The sequence below is a fragment of the Lepidochelys olivacea genome, assembly GCF_965140295.1.
Source record: "Lepidochelys olivacea isolate rLepOli2 genome assembly, chromosome: 18".
Lineage (NCBI taxonomy): Eukaryota > Metazoa > Chordata > Testudines > Cheloniidae > Lepidochelys > Lepidochelys olivacea.
In genome coordinates this window covers 9862256-9886869 of record NC_140428.1, presented here as the reverse complement: position 1 = coordinate 9886869, position 24614 = coordinate 9862256, and the positions used below count along the sequence as shown (strand labels likewise).

The following is a 24614-nucleotide window of genomic DNA, read 5'->3' as shown; positions in this document are numbered from 1 at the left end:
GAAGTCCAGTCTGCTGTTTCGACCTTCAGGAGGACTCCACCTAGAATCCCTCTTTCTGAATTCCACCATGATTTCAACAATTTCCATCCCACCACCAACCTCAGCCTGGTCCAGTCCACACAAGAGATCCACTTCCTGGACACTACAGTGCTAATAAACAATGGTCACATAAACACCACCCTATACCGGAAACCTACTGACTGCTATTCCTACCTGCATGCCTCCAGCTTTCACCCTGACCACACCACACGATCCATCGTCTACAGCCAAGCTCTGCGATACAACCGCATTTGCTCCAACCCCTCAGACAGAGACAAACACCTACAAGATCTCTGTCAAGCTTTCTTACAACTACAATACCCACCTGCAGAAGTAAAGAAACAGATTGATAGAGCCAGAAGAGTTCCCAGAAGTTACCTACTACAGGACAGGCCTAACAAAGAAAATAACAGAACGCCACTAGCCGTCACCTTCAGCCCCCAACTAAAACCCCTCCAACGCATTATTAAGGATCTACAACCTATCCTAAAGGATGACCCAACACTCTCACAAATCTTGGGAGACAGGCCAGTCCTTGCCTACAGACAGCCCCGCAACCTGAAGCAAATACTCACCAACAACCACATACCACACAACAGAACCACTAACCCAGGAACTTATCCTTGCAACAAAGCCCGTTGCCAACTGTGCCCACATATCTATTCAGGGGACACCATCACAGGGCCTAATAACATCAGCCACACTATCAGAGGCTCGTTCACCTGCACATCCACCAATGTGATATATGCCATCATGTGCCAGCAATGCCCCTCTGCCATGTACATTGGTCAAACTGGACAGTCTCTACGTAAAAGAATAAATGGACACAAATCAGATGTCAAGAATTATAACATTCATAAACCAGTCGGAGAACACTTCAATCTCTCTGGTCACGCGATCACAGACATGAAGGTCGCTATCTTAAAACAAAAAACCTTCAAATCCAGACTCCAGCGAGAAACTGCTGAATTGGAATTCATTTGCAAATTGGATACTATTAATTTAGGCTTAAATAGAGACTTGGAGTGGCTAAGTCATTATGCAAGGTAGCCTGTTTCCTCTTGTTTTTTCCTACCCCCCCCCCCCCAGATGTTCTGGTTTAACTTGGATTTTAACTTGAAGAGTGGTCAGTTTGGATGAGCTATTACCAGCAGGAGAGTGAGTTTGTGTGTGTATGGGGGTGGGGGGGATGTGAGAACCTGGATTTATGCAGGAAATAGCCCAGCTTGATTGTCATGCACATTGTGTAAAGAGTTGTCACTTTGGATGGGCTATCACCAGCAGGAGAGTGAATTTGTGTGGGGGGGTGGAGGGTGAGAAAACCTGGATTTGTGCTGGAAATCACTTTAGATAAGCTATTACCAGCAGGACAGTGGGGTGGGAATAGGTATTGTTTCATATTCTCTGTGTATATATAAAGCCTGCTGCAGTTTCCACGATATGCATCTGAGGAAGTGAGCTGTAGCTCACGAAAGCTTATGCTCTAATAAATTGGTTAGTCTCTAAGGTGCCACAAGTCCTCCTTTTCTTCTAGCAATACTGTGTCAATAAGTGCTCATCAGGGTGAGTAAGGGGTCCAAAATCTAGTCCTCTGCAATTTCTGGGCTCCAGGCTTTCAGGACGCTCTACCTGACTTCAGTTTGTTTTTCTTGGTCCAGCAGAATTCTATTTGGCAGCAAAGTTTTTTTGCTGTTGTTTTATATCATTGACTGAAAGGAAAAATAAGATGTGCTGTAGACCCGGGATAAATTATGGAGGAAAAAGTCAGAGGAGGGGACTAGGAAAGCCATGGTAAACAATTGTATTCAAAGCAACCTGAAGAGACCTTCAGAAATGTCTGTTTGATAGAGATGGGTATTTAACTAAAGGACAAGCACAATTATATGTGGAACGTTGTGGGGTCTTCTAGAAAGATGGAGGTGGCCATCTAGTTCAAGAATACAGTAGAATTAGTAAGCATTCCCCAAGAGAACAGCTTCACACTACAACACATGTCCGGCCATTCAATACCTTTTTTTCAGCCTTCAAAGCTTTCTGCGTCTTTTCAAGGTCAGATGCAAGTTGCTTTCTCCAATCTCTCTCCTCTGATAATTTACTTTCAAGTACTTCAACCTTCTCCTCGTGGCTTTTCAGCATCTGCAATTGTTCAACAGCAGCATCTGTTATGAGTCACATCCACAGTCTTTCATACACTAGAAAGATGAGGGCTGGGATTCTAGAAGCTGCAGCCAGGATTTGGATTCCCAATTCCCATGGCAACCCAGGCATCCAAATCCCCTAGACAGATTTGGAAATCCCAGCCAAGAACCCTAAATTACCTTGTCCAGTACTAGTTCTCAGAGATCATCAACATATCAGAATCACAGACAATATATAGACCATGCTAAAAATACTAGAGGTGCAAGGCGTGGGGTTTTAACTCAGTAATGATGGAAGGAACTTAAGAACATAAGAACATAAGTGATCCATCCCGTCGCCCATTCCCAGCTTCTGGCAAACAGAGGCTAGGGACACCATTCCAGTCCATCCTGGCTAATAGCCATTGATGGACTTATACTCCATGAATGTATCTAGTTTTTTTTTTAACCCCGTTATAGTCTTGGCCTTCACAACATCCTCTGGCAAGGAGTTCCACAGGTTGACTGTGCACTGTGTGAAAAAATACTTCCTTTTGTTTGTTTTAAATCTGCTGCCTATTAATTTAATTTGGTGCCCCCTAGTACTTGTGTTATGAGGAGTAAATAACACTTTCTTATTTACTTTCTCCACACCAATCATGATTTTTTGATCTCTATTATATCCCCCCTTAGTTGTCTCTTTTCCAAGCTGAAAATTCCCAGTCTTATTCATCTCTCCTCATACGGAAGCTGTTCCATACCCCTAATCATTTTTGTTTCCCTTTTCTGAACCTTTTCCAATTCCAATATACCTTTTTTGAGATGGGGTGACCACATCCGCATGCAGTATTCAAGATGCGGGCGTAGCATGGAATTATATATAGGCAATATGATATTTACTGTCTTATTATCTATCCCTTTCTTAACAATTCCCAACATTCTGTTCACTTTTTTGACTGCCGCTGCACATTGAGTGGATGTTTTCCCAAGAACTATCGACAAAGACTTCAAGATCTCTTTCTTGAGTGGTAACAGCTAATTTAGACCCCATCGTTTTATATGTAGCAACAGCTGGGGAAGATGGAACCATTAGACAAAATGTTGTCATTGGACATAGGGTTGTCCCAAGGCACGGTGGGGGAAGAGAAGAGGTACTTGATGAGAAAGGTCAGAGGGGACATATTATCCCTTTCCCCATGCCATTAATTAATATTCTGCTGCAATAATAACACCCTTCCAGTCAATGGGGCAGCCTGAAGAATGGGCCAGAGGAGGAGCCGGAGACAAAGAGATTATGGGAAAGGAGAAGTGTCAACAGTGGAGCTGTGCAAGTAATTGATTTTTTCAGTTCCTGGCTAAACTGAGGGGAAAAAATTACCTTCGGGCTGACTTGAAATGAAAATTATTTGAATTTATTGGCAAACCAAAGAAGTTGGAAAATTTTTGTTCCAGGTCAAACAAATCATTTCGATTTTGGGGTTTCTTTTATATCTTTTTCAATAAAATAGAAGTAGTTTAGAATTGAAAAACTGAAATGCTTCAATTTTTCAGGGTTTTTTTAATATAATTATTTGGTGAATTTGTGAAATGTTTTGGTCAACCCAAATCTGCATTTTTTGGTGAAAAAATTTTTGGGCAAAAATTGTTGCCCAGCTGGGCCTGGATGGGCATTGACCAGGAGACGGGAAGGAGGCAGCTGGAGCTGGCAGGGCATTAATCAGGAGACAGGAGGGAGGCAGAAGTTAAGGGTGTCATACTGGATGGGGGCAGAGTTGTATAGTGCCTCAGAAGGAAGAACAGGGAGTTTAAGCTTCAGGGAGCCCGAGAAGGGATTCATGGGTGTGGGGGACAGGCTCAGAGTGGAAGGGATGCCAGATTATTATTGCTGCAGCCTGCTGGACAAACTGCAGGAGGAAGAGATGCCAAAAATGCTGATTCCCTTGTCATGAACCAAAGAAGGGCTGACCGTTCCGGAACAACTGCATGGGAATAGCAAGTATCCACCCAATTGAATTTTTAACCAGAACAGTTGGTTCCTCAGCAAAGTTCTCTTACCTCTTGGAAATCTTGCACTTTTTTAGTTGTTTCTTGATCTTTCATGTTGGCTTCAGTTTTATTCATCTGTGCTTTGAGTAACTCCGTCTCTAAACTTGTGATCTTGACACAAATAAATCCCCAGTTTAAAAACATACACTTGCCATTTGAATCATGAAAACATGTATGATAGAAACAGCAATTTTAGAAACAGAGAGGCTGGGAGAAAATGCTGAGAGCTGCCTATGCCACACAAGCTCCAGCACAGTCTATGGATGTTGGTCAAAAGGGTGGATTGGCTGCTCAGGACCAACCTGTAAAAGTGAGAACCTAGCTGCACAAAAAGGGTCTCTGGAAGAACTTGGGAAAGATATCCAGACACCTTTTTAACATTACATCCCCCCATAGATTGCTCTTTGTGGGCCTTCATCGAAGAGGAGCAGTCGAGGAGCCCAACAGATCCTGTCATTGTGGTACAGAGAGGCCTCCCTAACCCATAAATGAAGAAAACTTCTTCTTCCCCTACCCAACTCACATTTGCCTTTGGCCCCACTCCTCCTCCAGCAGAGCTCCAGAGCACAGTTGTCATCCAGGCTGATGCTGGGTCAGATTCATAGCTTCTTCTAGCCTCTAGCACCAGGGGGCCATAATGCTGGCTTAGAGATCAGTCCTGCAAGGCATCAGGCACTCTGGACCTGACCCAGCAAAGCATTTAAGCACGAGTGTACCTTTAAGTTGAGAGTAGTTCCATTGATCTCACCAGGGCTACTCCAATGCTGAACGATAAGCAGTGGACTAGGGCCTTAAACATCCTCCGGGGATCCTCCTAGCGTAGGGCACTCTCATGGGGACAACAATGAGCCCTATAGGCTGGGATTGGCAAGGGTTTTAGGGAATTAGAAGCCCCCCTCCTTGTGACTTGTAGAAGTCAGGCTCATGCTTTGAGTGCTGAAGGATACAGGTTCAAACCCCACATCAGCTGAAGCAGGAAGTCATTGTATTCACTCCGGCTGTCAGCTTCTGTTCTTTGTATAAACATTTCTAATGACTTTCACATCTCCAGACAGCTGAGCTGACCTCCCAGAACCAGCATGAAGCAAAAGTGAAAATGCAAAGTAAATGGCTATATGCAAAAAGATATAAGGATACATTCTATGGAATGACACTAAAGATTAATGTGCCATTTTCACGTGCAATTTCCATGTACAAATATACTTTAAGGCAGGGATGCCTCACCTGTGGCCCTTGGGCTGTACACAGACCACTACAGCATTTCATCAGACCCGTGGCCTGCTTCAATACAATATACTAATGGCCGATTCACTAGTGTTTTGTCATCATGCTTACATCACTTTAGTTTACACAAGGAAGTATCATAAGTATCTTTACAGTTTTTTCCCTGTTTTCTATCATTCATGTTTTATGCACTGATTTCTTTGTTTTTAAATAGACAATACTGTACATAGGTTCTTTCTATCTAAATACATACGAGACAAGCTGAACTTTAAATATAAATCAATACAGGTGCCTTGAAATCTTATTAAAATATGTAGAACCTGCTTGGCCCACATAAGGCTGTACTTAGGTATATGTGGGCACCACTGTTTTAATGAATGACAAATTCACACAACTGAGGACTCAAGGGTCTTACAACATTTTGTTTTCTTCTTGCATTCTTCGCACATACGCAGTTGTCATCATCATTCAGTATTCACCTAAGAGCTGCTGAGCCTCTGCAAATCCCATTGACTGTTTTAAGTGATTACAATGTAATACTGTAAATTGAAACAAGGAGATTGACTTGCAGTTGTACTATTCAGCCACTAGATGTCTGTGTGCTACGTTGTAAGTCCCAGGCAGGGAGGGGTATCTGAAGCTGCTGAGGGAGCTGTGTTCTCTGATAAAGGCAGTGCTGCCAGCCCACCACAAGTTACGAGATTGCCTTAAAATCATAAGATTTAAAAAAAACCCAAAGTTTAGGTTCCTTTTTTTTGCCTTCTGGGTTTTGAGCTTTTCAGGGTCACACCTTTAAGCTTTCCTCTGCAACCAGAACTAGAAACGTCTTCTTTTTTTAAATGAAAACTGAGATCCACAGAATCACAGGACTCATGGATCTTGGGCTTTAATAAAACACCAGATATTATGTATCAGAGGGGTAACCGTGTTAGTCTGGATCTGTAAAAGCAGCAAAGAGTCCTGTGGCACCTTATAGACTAACAGACGTATTGGAGCTTGAGCTTTCGTGGGTGAATACCCACTTCGTCAGATGCACGTAGTGGAAATTTCCATAGGCAGGTATGAATATGCAAGCAAGAATCAGGCTAGGGATAACGAGGTTAGTTCAATCAGGGAGGATGAGGCCCTCTTCTAGCAGTTGAGGTGTGGACACCAAGGAAGGAGACTGTGAATGGCTAGCCAACTACAAAAGCAGTTTTTCCTCCCTTGGTGTCCACACCTCAACTGCTAGAAGAGGGCCTCATCCTCCCTGATTGAACTAACCTCGTTATCCCTAGCCTGATTCTTGCTTGCATATTCATACCTGCCTATGGAAATTTCCACTACGTGCATCTGACAAAGTGGGTATTCACCCACGAAAGCTTATGCTCCAATACGTTTATTAGTCTATAAGGTGCCACAGGACTCTTTACCAGATATTATGAGACTCAGGATGAAAATCGCAAGAGCTGGCTGCACGGTAAATGGAGGTTCAAGGAGGTCTGTGACTCTAGAGATTATGACACAGACCACGCTATCTTCCTTCTGCTGGTATAGGACAAGGGTTGGGGTGGGGGAGAACTGGCAAAGCTACCTACTGCTTTAGATGGAAACCCAACACTACTTAGAAATTGTCCTTTTGAACGACTTTACCCTCCTAGCAAAAATGATAGCGAACTCTCCCTTCAGTGAAAAACATAGTAGGCTACTCCCCAAAGGGAGCTTACCAAAAACCATGGGCTCAAGGTCCAAATGTAAGTGCTACAGGTAGGCACCTAAATCTATAGTTACGCACCCAAATAAATGGCCTGATTTTCAGAGGTGCTGAGCATGCACAGTTCCCACTAAAGTAAATGATGACTAGGTCAGAACCTGGAGATACCACCCAGTTCTGTTTCCTAGTACAAAGGGAAACAGGGAAAGACATTCAGGTGGAAGGCTTACAAACCAACCTCAATTCATCAGCACAAAACTGCAAGTCATCAGGAATTTAGGACCCAAGATCCAAGCTGTCAGGTGAAGGGATTCTGGATCTGAGGATAGGGATTTGGACTATTGGAAAAATAAATCTAGACACCGGCCACAGGTTCTAGCAGCACCGCTCCTGATGGGCCCAGGATAGAGTTATCATGATGATCCTGGGCTTTGTCTTATTTTAAAGCTCAGAAGATTGATAGGAACAGGGCAAGGTGGGAAACAGCTGCCTGCCCCAGTAGAATAGAGAAGCATCCACCAATAACTCTTGATCTCTGTGTACCCTGTAACAGAACACAGGGTATTTTGAGCTGCAGTGTGATGCAATGAGATCTCTGGATGACTCCACTTGAGACACAATGGCATTGGCACTGTATTCTTGAGAAACCTCTCTTGCTGGTCTTGGGGCTGTCCACCAAAAGATGGTCTTGGCTTCTAGATGAAGGGCGAAGGAAATGGCTTGGTTTTTGAACAGCCGTATAGCTGGAATGCCTGGGAGTTAATTGAAATTTGGCACCTCAATAGCACTCACTGAGAAACAGCACCCAGCTTTGTTACAGAGGGGATAGGTTTGGATTTGACACTTATCCATGCTTGACAAATCAGGTTCTAAGCAGTCAACAGATTGAGGAGGTTTGCAGCAGAGCTGGGAGCCCAGGCCAGATCTCTGTTGTGATGGAGCCATGTCCTCATCCACTGTGCCTCACTAAAAACAGGGTTCCAAATCCATGCACAGGTTCCACCACCTGTAAAGTGGGGCTGCTTTGAAAGCTACCAATCAGTAAGTGCTAAGAAAGGGCAAAGTATTTTTAGGCTATTTTACAGACCAGAGAGCTCAAAGCTCAATGACTTGCCTGCCCAGCACTGCGGTGGGTCAGATAGAGACTTACAAGCCCAAGTACCTTGTTTCTGATTCTAGGTCTCCCACTTATCAGCTGTGATGTAAGTCACCTATCCTTCATGTTCTCCTGCATTGATTTTTCCTTGCAGATGCCCACTTACGGAGTCACATGTCTGGTCTTGCGAGTACCCAGAATGTTCCACGACAGTTTGGTCGCTAAGGAGCACATGCTGGGCTCAGCATTCTATATCAAATACCTAACGGGACACTGCAATACTCCACTTTCTCTTCCAGTGCCAGCGGTCCTGGAACGTGTTTCTCTTCCCTTCCTAACATAGTCTCCTACTTGGTTGGGGGAGTTGCCATTGTACTGAGATTAGTCAGTCAGCAGTTGGAGTATCATCCCCAGTTCGTTACTCAGAACCCATGAGAAAAGACAGAAGAACAGAGGAAGGTGTATGGGACACAAGGATCTATACCAACAAAAACTACAGTTAACAGCAAGAAACTCCTCTTCTTGGAGTATTACCTTTCTGCACAAATCAGCATTACTGGAAGATTAACAGGCAGTAAGGTGCCTCAGATTTGTGAAGTGACATGAGTTTAAACTGGACGTTATAGGTTGAGTTGGAGTTTCATAAGGTTATCTAATTAATGTGTCTTATTAGCATTTTTGTACCAGATATGGTTATCTTACATTTTGTGAAGCACCAAGAGTTCCCAGAGGATGGTATTGGGCAGTTGCTCTTCTCTGGCATGGTGTCATGTGGTTCTGGTCTGATGCTCTCCTTGTTCAACATGTGTATGGGGCAACTGGGGGGCGAGCAAGGAAACATGGCTCATGATGATGATAACTAGCTGTATATTTCTATTTTTTTGCCTCTGGCTGGTGTGGTGAGTTGATTTACCCAATGTCTAAATGGAGACTGGGGCCTGGATGAGGGCTAGGCTGGCTGACACGCAGTCCATTTCAAATTGAAATAATGCCTAGAGATTGGGAGAAAGACTCAGATGAAAGAACAGAAATGATTCCAGTATCTCCAAGGGACTGGATACTCCCAATATTTGCTGCTAAGTTTTGCAAGATGCGGGTCTGGTGGAAACCTATTTGCAGCAGTTCCCAAGAATATTTCTTACCATCTGCCCTTGGCAAGGAGGCTGTGTCTGTTTCTTTCAGATGTGGGACCTCACCTTGGTCCAGCCATTTCTCTAGGCAAGATGACTACAATGTACTCTACATGGGACTACACCTTCAGACCATGCAGAAATTGCATCTAGAGCACAGAGGGGCAACTTGTGTATTAAATGGCGTTTCACCCAGAGCACACATTTCTGAGTGCGGCTTCATGTTGTTTTTGTCTTAGAAATCCCTAAATGATTCGAGTCTTCTCGGCTTGAGCAACTGCCTCCCTCCTGATGTGACACCACGGCAGTTGTGAGCTCATGCTGTCAGCCTCCTGGAGGACCTGGGAAAGGCCTGTGCCAGGACGTTCTTGGTGAGGGGTCCTGATCTCTGGAACTCCTGTCCCTACATGGGTTGAGCCAAGCCACAATCTGGTGACCTACTGGACACGCTATAAAACTCATTTGTTCTCCAAGGCTTGGGATGGTGAAGAATGGGAGGAGACATTGATGGCTTCACTTCATTGCTATGGTTACAATCACACCTACATTAAGGCCAGAGCCATAGAATCGTGGAATATCAGGGTTGGAAGGGACCTCAGGAGGTCATCTAGTCCAACCCCCTGCTCAAAGCAGGACCAATCCCCAACTAAATCATCCATGTGAAGGGACCTTGGTGTAACTGAGAATATGGCCCCTGGAGTTCAAGATAAGTGCACACAGAATCAAAATAAAATCAAACGTTCCTAGAAACAGAGGTGTTGGGGTCTTATGTTCCAAGGACATTCAGAGTGATATCGCATGGCAGTGAGAGAGTGAATCTAAATGTCCTTGGATTCAAGATACAGGAACCAAGAGTAGCTTTTCAGAAGCATCAGGAGAGCCATAGGCTCCCTGTTCAAACAATGGAAGAGGAAAAAAGGACGAAGAGAAAGCCTAGTCAGATCTGGAGAAAACACTACCTGCACCTGCAACGCTTGACTGCAAGGACCTAACAGTGCCAAGCGAGCCCCAGAGCCAGGCCTCACTTAAACCTTATTGACACGAGTGAACTATTACTGCTGCTTCTTTTCCCTGGTATGACTCTCGATCCCATGAGGCTGAGGTTTCCTCTGACTTCTCTAGGCTGCAAGGCAGATCTCAGACTTGAAGAACTCTCCTTAGATCTGAACTGGGGACCATTCATTGACCTGTGGCCAAGGTAGCTGGAAAGTCTTTAGAGGATAACTTAGCCAGACCCTCGGTGTTAGATTCTACCAATGGAGCCTCAAGAGCTTATTCTAAAAGGAAGAGCTGGAGACGGCTCTCTCTGGCTTTTCAGGCCTCAAGAATGAAGGCTGCCCAAACTAACCACAACCTCAGGGAATGCTGCTCACAGACAGGTAAGGGATGGAACATGCTGATCTGATAGACGTCTTGGGTCTATATAAAGGGCAGCACTTAAAGCCAATCCTCTTACTGGTTCTAGCCATGGAGAATATCAACATCACAGTAATGAGTCTGAACACACATGGAAATGGAGGCAAAACCCTCAAAAAACAGCAAAAACGGACCCTAACTGCTATCCAGAAGGTTCCAGGCTTGCACACTGCAGTAGGGTGGATCTATACAGGAAGAACAAGATGACGACATTTGGAGGAACCAAGTGTGCTATACCTAGACTGTAGATGCAGCAGGCTACCCCTCTTGGAGCTAATGCTTCAGAACTTTGAGCTCTGGAGATCCCGCACATGCCTTGTAGTAGGGGCATGGGCTTGCTAGTACTTGCTAGTGAGGATTTGCTGAAGCATTTGGGGGACCTTTTATAAAAAAAACAGTCAAAAAATTCAAAAACAGCTGGGTGGGTTTTCTTGCAAATTTACTGAAAAAACAGTATTTGGGGAGAGATGAAGTATGACAAATTTCAGAGCCAAAGAAAAACTGTTGAGGAAGTAATAAATGTCTAAAGTCAGCTTCCTAGTGGGACAGCAAACTCAGCCTTCACTATCACTGACAGCTCTGGTTATAATTTCTTTTGGTATTATATTTAGCGCCCCCTAAAATATCTGTTCACAGCAGATGCATATCCTCTGATCATGAGTATCTGCTTGTCAACACATAGGGTGGATTCTACTATCTGGATATCTCTAACTCCATTAGAACTGGAGGAACCAGGGCTGGATATACTCTGAATGTCCAGTTGCTCTAAAACATAGGCACCGCCCTTCTATATTCATTACCCCTTACTTCTGAAGCACTTCTAAAGTGGGGACATCTCAGAGGTCAGAGAGTTGCAGCACTCACATTGCATTGCAGCCTTTGCTTTCCTCACACACTGGCTCTCCTGCATTAATTCTACAGCATCGCTTTTAGCCCACCTCCTACTCTCACATCCATGCCTGTCTCTCCACTCCCCCCAACCCTGCCATCCCACGTGCCATTCCTCTGTCCACTGGCACAACATAGCTGCAGCTCCTCCCTGAGGCGGGTCAGCACAGCTGCTATTATTGAGCACATGCCAGATGTCCAGTTACACAGCCCACTATCACTGTGACTACTTGATTCTCCTCACTGGCTCTCCAAAAAGACAATCCCCAATCCTGATGCACCCTTGGCTCAGGCCATCTGAGCAGTAACACAGCCCCAGAAGGAAACATTTACAAAAGGAACCCCTGCCTGATTCCCAATGGTTCAGAAGCTGATTCTGTCATTTTTCAGTATTACTGGAAGCCCTTTTAAATGGCCTCTGACTGTGAAAAAGACGACACTGCTCTGTGCATAAGAATCCTTACTTCCAAAACACAAGTGTCATAATTAACTGTTTGATTTTTTCATCTCTTCTCCCAGATTTCTGGATTTGGTGGATGTTGCTAGTTGTATATCTGCTGAACCAAAAAGCACAGCAACATGCAATGTTATATAAAATATTGTTTTATTTTATTTGTCATTGTATAGCGCCAAAAGGAGATAAAGGTTAAAAAGAAATATCTGGCGCTCTTTAATTCTAACTTACTTTCCTGTGAAGTCCTTCAATCTCACCCTCAAGATGTTCTCTCTCTTCTCTGGTTTGGTTCTGAGTTTCTCCCAGAATCGATTCTAACTCTTCATTACGTTCAACCAAATCCTCGTGTTCTCGCTGCAGCTTCTGTAGCTTGTGCAGAAGCTGAAAATTCCTGCCCTCAATGTCGTCTATTACCTTTCGGCACCTAGACACCAATGACAATAATTGCTATAACTGCTAAATTAACATATAATCACACAATCATTACAATCCTTCATGCACCTGGCAGAGACCAATCACTGGATGGGGGTTTGGGGAGAGTACACAGGAAAGCACACAGGCTCCCCAGAAGTATTTTATAAACTCCAGAGATGAGGCATGTCTGTCCTGGGTGATTGCAGGTCTGGACTCAGGTAACCTGGGACTCTGATGATCCCACTGCAGTCCCATCCCCAACATGACCCACCTTAGCCGTCCCCTGCTGCACCTTAGCCCCATCCCCTGCTTGGCTACTCACACAGAGCCCTCTGCACTGGTGGGGGTGGCGAGGACCCTCTGGTCAGGTGGGAGTCACCTGAAGAGCAGCAGGGGCAGCACAAGGCCATTCAGCTGCCCAAAAATTGATGGAGACAAGCCAGGACTCTCCTTTCCCTGATGCATCCAAAGAGGAGCAGACAAGGTGGGACAGGCAGCAGGCACCCCTCCTCTCTTAGCAGCTGCGGTGGCAGGGTGGAGAGAAATGAAGCTTTGACCCTCTAGAAGACCCCAGTCTGGGGGTTTAACTTAAAAAGTGAATGCCTTGATAGGAGTTTGCAACATCATATAGTAGTAAAAAAATAAACAACAACAAAGCAGCATGACTTTGGGACGCAGAAGGAAAATGTAGACTAGATACCAGGGAAAACCCTCCTGACAGCGAAATGTATCAGACTACCAAGTCATTTTCCAAAGGATGTGCTGGAAGCCCCATTGCTTAAGAAATGTAACATGAGGCTGGAGAAAGCCATGGAGAACACGTTGGAGGGAAATCTCCTGCCCTGACCCTGGGGGCTAGAGGCCAGCTGAGAGCTTTATTACCTCCAGTGCTTATGATTTATGAACCAGCGAACAAAGCTAACATTAAAAGGTCTTTTAAAGCAAGCAGTAAATGCTCCCACACCAGTGACATTAACATTGCAAGAAGGGAAAGCTGCTCCGGGACAACTAGTGGGTTCTTGAATGGGGCTATATGGAAGCAACCGAGGAAGGACAATAGGAGGTGACAATTGAAAGCACAATTCTCATTGTCAAGGTGGAGATTTTGAAGCAAACATAGATCAGATTCACTTGTGTTTTCACTTTGAATTTGGTTAAAACTGCAATGACTGAGCCATTCCCCTTGGCTAGCCACATCATTCACCTTTTATGAACAGTCTCATTATTCTGATCTCTTCTTTCCTGAACTGAGTCAGCTTTGTCTACAGCACACTCTTCTTCAAACCTCGCTGGATCTTTTTTATCCTGCATTTAAAGAATATATTTAAAGTCAGCAGAGATTTAAGAAAAACATAAAAGAGAAATCTCGGAAATGGCTGTACCCAAGAGCATCCTAATGTACGTAAGTTACAGTGTAAACAGAGAGGAAGTAGAATCTTCTACCCTCAATCCCACTAGGAGTGTAATGGAGCCAATCAGTCAACATCGGTTTACACTAGCAGAGATTTGTTCTTAACTTTAAATGCATTTCTAAGCCCCATATGTCCTAAAGTCATATGAATCCATATCACTGAGCCACACTCAAATTCTAGAATGGAAATACACAAAATTTGCCTAATTAGAACGAAAGCACAGTTGTGCTATATTCTTATTCGTGTTATATGACTTAAGAGAAGAATAAAGCCCATTTATTTTAAACAATTTCTCAGATGGCAACCTGAAAATCAGCTGTTGAAAATACCTGCAGTGAGCAACATGCGTTTTCTTCTGTTTCATCCATTCCAGGCACTACAAGTCCTGGTTTCTCATTCTTTTGATACTCACAAATCTCTTCTTTGAGCTTTTCAACCTTTAAAGGCAAAAAGAGTCTCTTGTATTTCCATTGTATCTTCATCTGGCCAGCTAAAGTCACTTTACAACTCACAGCAAATCAGGAAAAGGAGAACAGCCCAAATAATTACCCATAAGTAGGGTTTTAAAAGCACATTATGCAAAATTAAGAACATTGTTTTAATCAAAAATATTCTAAGATAATACCACACCAATTGAAACAAACAGTCCAAAATCTTCAACATACAAGTAAAAATGTTTTGTCAAATTCCTAGGAAACCAACAGTTGAAATCTTGCTAATTTAATTGTTAATAAACTGCTAGATTAAATGCTAGAAGGCTAAAATAATTCAACCATTAATGTTCAGAATTCAAATCACAATATTCTGGAAAAATCAAAGCTGGTTCTCATATCAACATTCACATATTGCATGGGACAATATGCAATTCCTAATTGAATTGTATAAGAATATTACTGTGTCAGCTGTATTCGTATTCCCTGCTAAAGCTCCAAGATGAGATAAATGTATGATCAAAAGTGCTACTTCTTTATCATTTAAAACATGTACAAAATCCCAGCCAAAGTATTTGAAGAGGAGGGATTTCAGGTGGTTCTCTCATCTACTGCAAGGGAAAAACTGATGGGGGGTTCTGATCTTACTACGTCTTTTGCATCCTATTCTGTGAGTCATGACAGCAATTCTCATGGCAGCAGGTTGAAGATTAAATCACAACAGTGGATGAGAGGTGGAGCAACAAGGCACACTGTGACCTGGCACACTGAGGGTGTGTGTGGCAGTAGCAGTTGTCTGGTTCTAGGGAGCACAACTCAGATTCTTTAGCAAATGGGCTGGTTGATCCTGGTATGTTGAGACAAAAGACCAGAGGGCCAACTTTTATTATCTGTCCCACTGGTGTCCTCTGAGGCCTTATTTCAGGGGCCTAATGGAGCAACTGGAAGAAGTGCCCCAAACCTTCAGCTCACATTGCTTAATGAACAGCAGGAAAGCCACCATCTGTGATTTAGGCATGGATTTGGGTTCAAGCCTTGCACTAATTCATAGAGTTTTAAGACCAGAAGGGATCTCACAGGCCACAGAATTTCACCCAGTCATTCCTGCATCATGCCCATATCTTGTGGTTGAGCCAGAGTATATTTTGTAGAACGTGTTACCAAGATCTGGTTGAACATCTGGATATTTGCTTCAACATGATCTAAGGGAAAGGGATATAACTGTGCTCTTTGCAGGTTACCTCAAAAGGTAGGAGATGCCACACCAAGGATGGATTCATTTGAATGTGTCCATCTGACATGTGAGTTTCAGGATAAAATTGATCTAGGAATTCTGGTAGTACACAGACAATCGTGCTGTTCTGCAGCATTCCTATCTGAGCCTAAGGAGCTATTTTCTTGTTAATACATAATAAAATAAAATAAAAAATAAATAATAATAGTTAGGCCTGGTATTGCATTCTCCAAGACTTCTTGGGTGAACTCCTGGTCTTATTAGCATCAGGGGGAGTTTTGCTACTGACTTCGGTGAGGCAAGGGATTGCACTCCTTTTTTAAAAATCAATTTTATTGTCCATACTGGAACATCAACCTGGGATCAGCCAGGCCACATCGACAAATATGGGAGTTTATCTGGTGCTTTCTGACTCTACTCTCCACAATGGACACATTCTGGATCTGATTTTTGGGATGTGGATGGAAATAGAAGGTGTTAAATATATGTTGCAGTTGGCAACCACCAAGAGGTTGCTCATGGACAGACACACAAGAGAAAGGCTCCAGTTTCATCTGTTAATTTCTACTTAAATTTTGCTAGAGGTCTCATCCTGCCAGTAGTTTCTACAAATTAAAGATGATAAATTTCTAACATAAAAAGTATTGTACCCCAAAAAAGTGTGATTCGCTATACTACTATTATAATGATAATCTTTATCCATCAGAATTAAGTTTCTCATTGAATTAAAAAATAGTGGTTGCTTAGGTAGACGTGATCATGACTTGGTAACATTTGCCCTGAGTATACTGAATAAGGATCCAGCCAGCAATATATACCTGGTACCTTTGATCGGTCATTGAGAAGGAGGCCCTAGCAGTGAAATGGGCTGTGGAGGCTTTAAGTACTACTTGTGGGGGAATGCCGGTCAGCTAGTGACTGACCACGTGCCACTATGATGCCTGGACACCAAGACAAATACTAACCACAGGATTATGCAGTGATACCTCTCCTTGCAGCTGTACAGCTTTGAAATCCTTCACTGAGCAGGGAAGGATCACAAAAACACCAATTTTTCTAGAGAGATGCGGTGGAGAGGGATTTTCCAAGAACCACAGGACTATGCCCTGGCACCGATCTGGAGCAGGACGGTTTGTGACAGAGTGTATAAACCTCTCACTGGACAGGAGGGGGTTAAGGAGAAACTCTGGTCTCAGGAGGCCCTGCCCCTCCGACTGTGCCATGCGTGCTCAGATTGGAGGCAGGGTTTAAAAGGCAGCCAAACAGCTCAGTCAGGACTAGCAGGCCAGGGAGAAAGATGTGCTCTGGGAGCTTCAGGGGAGACATGGCTGGATCCTACACCAAGCCAAGGAATAGGGAGCTGCAGCACTGGAGACTGGGGCCAGATCAGGAAGCCCAGAAGGCAGTGCTCCTCAGGGATGGCTGGTGGCCAGCTGGGATGCAAAAGGAGGTAGGAAGTGACCCAGGGAAGCTGTCTGGAGACTGATGCAAGAAACCATAGGGTGAGAGGAGCCAAACCAGCCTCCCAGGGCCCTGGGTCAGAACCCTGTGCAGTGGGAGGGCCCAGGTTCCCTTACCCCACTGAGAACTGAACACACTAGGCCGGGCTGCCGCCTGTGAACTGAACCCACTAGGCTGAGCTGGCACCCATGAACTATACCCACTAGGCAGGGTTGCTGCCTTCAAGAGTGACACCCACTAGGTGAAATTTCCACCAGAGGTGAACCATTGGGTGTCACTGCTGCCTTGGAATCTAACCGCTAGGTGAGAGATGCTACCTCCTGCTGATAGGGTCTCACAGGATCAATCCCAACACTATTCAATATCTTTATCAATGTGTCACGGAGTCCCTGGGTGATGCTCTGGAACTGCTCCCCATGAAGCCAGTCAGGACTCTGGGGCAGTCGCCTTTCTGTGAGCAGCCTGTCTTCAGGACACACAGCTCACACAGCTTCCACCTTCCTGGGTCTGACCTCGGAGCATTCAGCATCCTCTGCCCCTCCGTGTGCTTCCCACAGCAAGTCCACTCAGGTGGGGCTCCTGAGGAAGCCAGAGGGTCCTGCCTCCCAACTCCGCAGTCAGACGTGACTCTCAGCCAGCCAGTAAAACAGAGGTTTATTAGACAACAGGAACATGGTCTAACACAGAGCTTGCAGGTGCAGAGAACAGGACCCCTCAGCTGGGTCCATTTTGGGGGGCAGTGAGCCAGACAACCACTCTGTACTTCACTCCATGTCCCAGCTAGCCCCAAACTGAAACTCCCTCCAGCCCCACCTCCTCTGGGCTTTGTCCCTTTCCCGGGCCAGGAGGTCACCTGATTCCTTTGTTTTCCAACCCTTTAGCTCTCACCTTGCAGGGGGGAAGGGCCCAGGCCATCAGTTGCCAGGAAACAGGGTGTCGGCCATTCTCTGTGTCCAGACTCCTGCACACACCTGCCCTCTAGGGCTCTGCAGTGATCATACACCCTTACCCCACCACCTAGATACTTAAGAACTGCAGAGGGGAAACTGAGGCACCCCCACAATATTCAGAGGAAACATTAAGAACAGTCCCACTTCGTCACACAATGACCCCAAAGAAAATATAAAATCACATCTGCCAACATTTGCACATTATTCGGGTGGTAAATAATGCTGAGGACAGGCTACTAATAGAGAACAATCTGGATCACACGGCAAGCAGGGCACAATAACACAACATGCATGTTAAGGTCCCAGTTCAGTAAAGCACTGAAGCACATGCTTAAACTTAAGCACATGAGCAATGCTATCCCTACTCAGCAAAGCATGTAAGCATGGGCTTAAAGGTAAGTTTAGGCTTATCCCCCGTTGCAGTCAATAGGAAAGGGATGGGAGTTCAGTGTTTCCTTTTTGGGTACCCAACCTGAGTCACTTCAGCACTCACAGCTCCCACTAATTTCGTTTGGAGCTCTGGGTGCTCAATGTTTCCAGCAGCCATGAGGCTCATGGTCACAGGCCATAGAAATTTGTTTACAGAAACACCCAGTGTCCGAATGTTTCTGGTTGTTCAGGTTCCTTTAGTGGACACTAACCAGAAAACGGGAGAACTCTGACTCAAGGTGAGATTAACGAGTCCAGGGGCACAGCAGCAGGAAAGGCTAGATGTGATGGTGTGACTGAATAAACAGCTGAGGCATGGACAGCTCAGTGCTACAGCAGACTGAGAGTGAATTACATGCCAAATAAGGTGGAGACAGAGACTTACCAGTTCTAGGAACACTTTTCTTTCAGAGTCAAGCAATCGGACCCGACTGCGCAATGCTAGAATTTCCTTGTCCAGTCTGTTGTTGTGTTCCATGGCCTTCTGCAGCTCAGTCCTATCTAAACTCCAGCAAATGACAGGAAAACACTTAGGCAACACATGGACAGATGGCAATGGAGTCAACACTGCCCTATCCCTGGCCCTTGCTGTGCATCTGAGCTCAGGGTTTGGCACAGACGGGCATCACTTTTTAGTCCGCAGAAGAGAAGAATGAGGGGGGATTTGATAGCTGCTTTCAACTACCTGAAAGTGGGTTCCAAAGAGGATGGCTCTAGACTGTTTTCAGTGGTCGCAGATGACAGAACAAGGAGTAATGGTCTCAAGTTGCAGTGGGGGAGGTTTAGGTTAGGTTTAGGAAAAACTTTTTCACTAGGAGGGTGGTGAAACACTGGAATGCGTTACCTAGGGAGGTGGTAGAATCTCCTTCCTTAGAAGTTTTTAAGGTCAGGCTTGACAAAGCCCTGGCTGGGATGATTTAATTGGGGATTGGTCCTGCTTTGAGCAGGGGGTTGGACTAGATGACCTCCTGAGGTCCCTTCCAACCCTGATATTCTATGATTCTATGATTCTATGATCATATGAGTATGGACCCCTGGAATGTACTACCTTTGGGTGTGTGATGCTGCCCTCTAGTGGCTGGTTCACAAAGCATAAGGGAGCCATTATTCAGGTCACGGAGCTTTATTTCAGCTCAAATGGCAGAGGCTTGTGATTTTTGGAGCTTTAGGACCCGGGTTCTAGTCCAAGATCTGCAAGTATGTGGTTTATTATGGAAGCATGTCAGCCTTTCCTTAGTCAGGGCTGAGCTTGATCTCACTTGTAGCACAACAAAAAACCTAATTCTTTCAACTATTTAAAGACAGGTCTCAGTGACAACTGGAACATATTCTAACACTGAATAAACTGAGCAACTACTTTTCCAGATTTAAGAATGACTCCTTTTAGAAATTTCTCCCAAGCGTCTAATATTTATCTGTACACTTCTATCCACCCAACAAAATCACATTACACCTACCAATTTGAAACCCAGGTAGATTTGGAGATTTGTGTATGCAAGAGACCATTTTTCTTAAAAAGGCAAGAACAGTAAAATATATTGGAAATCACCATTGTTTGAAAATTAGATGTGGTTATCCCCCAGTGAAGCTGTTATACATGGCAAGTGAGACTATTCCATTTTAAAACTCTGGAACTAGCTGGGCTACTTTTTAAACCCAGAAAGAAATGCCAAGGTGTATGAAGTGAAGGTCCTCCATGGTTGCAGAAGTCAGGGTAGGGGGGCAGCCTGGTGTGTTTGCAGGGAGTAGCCTGGGGTAGAGGGTGCTGGAGAGTTGGTATCACTCTGGAGTTGTGGAAATTTAGCCTATACTCCTGACAGAATTCTGCGTCCCTGCAGTGGTGCAGAATCCATACGGCCCACATATTTCTGTACACCCCATGCAGAAAAATGCAAAAGAAATCTGCAGGGGGACATTTGCCTCTTCCCCAGCAGCACGTCTGTTCCAGAGTGCCTGGAGCAGTTTCAGAGACACAAATCACTGTGCGGGGAGCGGGGCTGGGCATACATGTCTGCATGGGAGACATTTATCACCATTGGGGACAGGGCTGGGCGTGGGTCAACATGCAAGAGAAACTCTGTCCCTCTCATTTGCTACTGCAGCTTGCCGGGGGCATGGAAGGTAGGTCTTTTTATTATGCACGAGGAAGGCTCGGTCCCGGAGGCAGAAACGTAGCAGCCTGCTTGCTAGTTAATTGATCTCATTCTCTGAGGCAGAAATGTTGCAGCCTGCTTGCGTAGCAGCATTGTTAATGTTCCTGCTGTTAATTAACTGTTCTCATTCTCAGTCAGTTTCCCCCAGAGGCATAAAACCTGTAAAAGTTTTAAGGCCCCTACATTGCCAGAGTGATGTAAAGTCTTATAAATGACAGTAAGGGAATCAGCTAGGAAGATCTATGCGCTGTCTCACTTTTTTCCTGTGCCAAAGTGGCACAATGGGGTACAGCTCAGGATCTATTTTACTTACCTATTATTAAAAAAAAAATACTTTGAGGGCAAATAAAACATTTACCAAGCAGTCAGTAAAATGTCAGGACAATCAGAAGCAAACACTTCCCAAAGTCCCCAGACAGGTCCAGGACAATGATTAGCAAAACTATGACTTTCATGTGTGAAAGTCTGAGCAATTAAAAATGACATTCTACTTTTTTTTATGTGGCTGTTTGGTGTTCTGTAATTTAATTTAAATGAAAATCCAGGATTATAACTGGAATGCAGGGTATTAGTTACCAAGTGTTTGTAATTTAACTTTCATGTGTTTAGGAAATGCTGAATAGTTATTGTGACTTTTTTTCTGTACTGTAATTTAAATAAATTACCAAAACAATTTAAACTGGTGTAATTATATTGCATTATTTTGACAAATAAAATATGCAGAATTTTTAATTTTTTGGTGCAGAATCCCACCAGGAGTAAACCTAGTCTGGTTACTGCTGTAGGAATCAGCCCTCAACAGCAGGGAGGACTTCTCTCTGGAAAAGGAGAGGTGTCCCTTGGAAACATCAAAATTACCTATTTAGATAAAAATAAGCACAGAAGAGACTCTGGGCCATAAGCAATTGGTAAAAGCAGTGGAGCATGTGAACCTCAGCCCTGGTGCAGGTTAGAGCAACAATAGAGGGGAGGCGTGCTGTAACTTAACCTGGCAGTGGTCCCTAAGGACCATTCTCCAGCCGAGCATAGATGGAGCACAGCACAATTCAGCTGTGCCACTGACAAATTCCTTATGCTGAGCAGGGCTGAATGGAGAGTGTCACTGCAGCTGGCTCTGCCCATTAATAGCTCCTGCACACCAGGTTAGATGCGCAGGTGAACAAGCCTCTGATAGTGTGGCTGATGTGATTAGGCCCTGTGATGGTGTCCCCTGAATAGATATGTGGACATAATTGGCAACGGGCTTTGTTGCAAGGATAGGTCCCTGGGTTAGTGGTTCTGTTGTGTGGTTGCTGGTGAGTATTTGCTTCAGGTTGGGGGGCTGTCTGTAAGCAAGGACTGGCCTGTCTCCCAAGATCTGTGAGAGTGATGGGTCATACTTCAGGATAGGTTGTAGATCCTTGATGATGCGTTGGAGAGGTTTTAGTTGGGGGCTGAAGGTGATAGCTAGTGGCTAGATGGCTAGACAGGCCAGTCCTTGCTTACAGACAGCCCCCCAACCTGAAGCAAATACTCACCAGCAACCACACACCACACAACAAAAACACTAACCCAGGAACCTATCCTTGCAGCAAAGCCCATTGCCAACTGTGTTCACATATCTATTCAGGGGACACCATCACATCAGCCACAGTATCAGAGGCTCATTCACCTGCGCATCTACCAATGTGATATATGCCATCATGTGCCAGCAATGCCCCTCTGCCATGTACATTGGCCAAACTGGACAGTCTCTACGTAAAGAATAAACGGACACAAATCAGACATCAAGAATTATAACATTCATAAACCAGTCGGAGAACACTGTAGTCTCTTTGGTCACTCGATTACAGACCTAAAAGTGGCAATTCTTCAACAAAAAAACTTCAAAAACAGACTCCAACGAGAAACTGATGAATTGGAATTAATCTGCAAACTGGATACAATTAACTTAGGCTTGAATAGAGACTGGGAGTGGATGTGTCATTACACAAAGTAAAACTATTTCCCCTTGTTTATTTCCCCCCCTACTGTTCTTGTCAACTGCTGGAAATGGCCCACCTTGATTATCACTAGAAAAGGTCTCCCCCCCGCCCCCCGCTGGTAATAGCTCACCTTTCCTGATCACTCTTGTTACAGTCTGTATGGTAACACCCATTGTTTCATGTACTCTGTGTATATAAAATATCCCCACTGTATTTTCCACTGTATGCATCCGATGAAGTGAGCTGTAGCTCACGAAAGCTTATGCGCAAATAAATTTGTTAGTCTCTACGGTGCCACAAGTCCTCCTTTTCTTTCTGCACACCAGGGTAATTCTCACTTGCCTGATCTGCCTGCTTTCTGGCCCCTTTGCGCTGTCTAATGCACATAAAGAAACCAGAACAGAAGAGAGGATTTGGACCCATTTCTAAGGTCTCTTAGTCACCCTGACCTTCGCTTCTCCAGAAGGTTGTTTACTGAGCTTTATTTTTAGTAAAAACAAGCACAATTAATTCTGCAGCAGAAAATATTTGTAATTAGCAACTGAAAGGTCCAGGACAATGTAAGAAGAGGGGTTAGTTCAGTGCAAGCAGAAGGGACACATGTTGCTTTCTTGCTCTTGAGAAACATACAGAAAACATCCGATGAAGTGAGCTGTAGCTCACGAAAGCTCATGCTCAAATAAATTGGTTAGTCTCTAAGGTGCCACAAGTACTCCTTTTCTTTTTGCGAATACAGACTAACACGGCTGTTACTCTGAAATCATACAGAAAACTAACGTCTTTGGGAATGTGTTTACTTCATGAACAGATTCTAAAAGTTCACAGAAACCACAACACTAAATTTTACCATGAACAGAAACAATCCGAGCTTATTAGCATAGCAGCATAGGCATAACACTAACACTTATGGAATACATTGGTGCAATAAAACCATGTTAGTACGGTACTTACTCCTATCCCTTACAGTGTTTCAAAAAGTCATAGCTAGTGAACATAATATAGCTCATTCTACAGCCATTCTGGTGAATATGGATAGCAAAGAATTTAGACTGTAAGTAACATCAAGCAAAGTGTCAATAGCTTGTGTTAGCAGCACAACATTAGAAATCTTTCCAGATTTGAATTTATATTCCAACCATACTCCTTAGTAGAGCTGGTCAAAAAAAAAATTTCTCCTCAGAAAATTTGGACAAAAACTATTTTTTTCATTTTCATCTAACTTTTCAGTGGGAAATTTCAACTTTTTGTCAAAAAATGAAGCTATTTTAGCCCAAAACTGCTGAAAACCCACAAAATTTCTGGTTTTAGCTGAAAATTTTGGGCATTTTGATTTTCAGTTTTCCAATTAAATATAACTTTTTTTCAAGGAAAACATACACTTTCTGCAAAAATTTTCATTCAGCTGAAAACTCAATTTCCTGTTAAAATAATTTTGACAAAAAATTTCAACCACCCAGGCCTGGAAGTAACGTCAGCAGGTATGTATGCTGCTAATGTATGTCTTACCACTGTCTTTCAGCTTATTCATCTCTTCTCTCCAGCTCTCAGATGTTTGTGGGGCCAGCCGCAAAGCAGGATCTAAGAGAACAACGGAGAAACAATCTCACCTATGATAACTTTGCCAATCCTTTTTTATGAGCACAGAATTCTAGAATCCTATAGTTTTTCATTCAAAAAATTCAAACAATATAACATTGAGCTCAAAGGAGTGGAAAGAGCACAAAACCAGACCATAACTCATGATTTTAAACACTTAGCAACCACCAACAATAGAAAATAATGTACTGGACTGAAAAATTGCCTAATAGGGATCATACACTTTTTATTAAACTTCAACAGGCTGCAAGAGCAAACACTGGTTCTAGATGGACTTTCCCTCAAATAAATCAGGGATCCCACTTGATTTTCTATGATTGAATCTAGTTACAGTGCATTTAGCTCCTAAAGTCTACAGGGAGGATTAAAATTCCAGAAACACAATTATTATTATTTTTAGTTTTAATAGCTTCCCTTGGTAAGTTTTAATATGATTCTGAACACTAACATTCTAAGCATAACAAAGC

The 24614-nt window shown here is 43.9% G+C and overlaps 1 protein-coding gene across 4 annotated transcripts in view; it reads right to left on the bottom strand.

Annotated features, from left to right (window-relative positions):
• Positions 1-24614, bottom strand: part of CCDC30 (coiled-coil domain containing 30) — a 137303-nt gene that overhangs the window by 56806 nt on the left and 55883 nt on the right. For all 4 annotated transcript variants that reach the window (XR_014714481.1, XM_084652016.1, XM_084652015.1 and 1 more), the window contains exons 7-13: positions 24058-24129; positions 18820-18935; positions 14259-14366; positions 13722-13822; positions 12335-12527; positions 4212-4313; positions 2050-2175 (exon numbers count right to left, since the gene is read on the bottom strand). Coding sequence is in view for 3 of the 4 variants with exons in the window: in XM_084652016.1 (XP_084508142.1) it covers positions 2050-2175; positions 4212-4313; positions 12335-12527; positions 13722-13822; positions 14259-14366; positions 18820-18935; positions 24058-24129 (818 nt within the window). In the remaining variant the exon portion in view is untranslated. The remainder of the gene's footprint in view (positions 1-2049; positions 2176-4211; positions 4314-12334; positions 12528-13721; positions 13823-14258; positions 14367-18819; positions 18936-24057; positions 24130-24614) is intronic.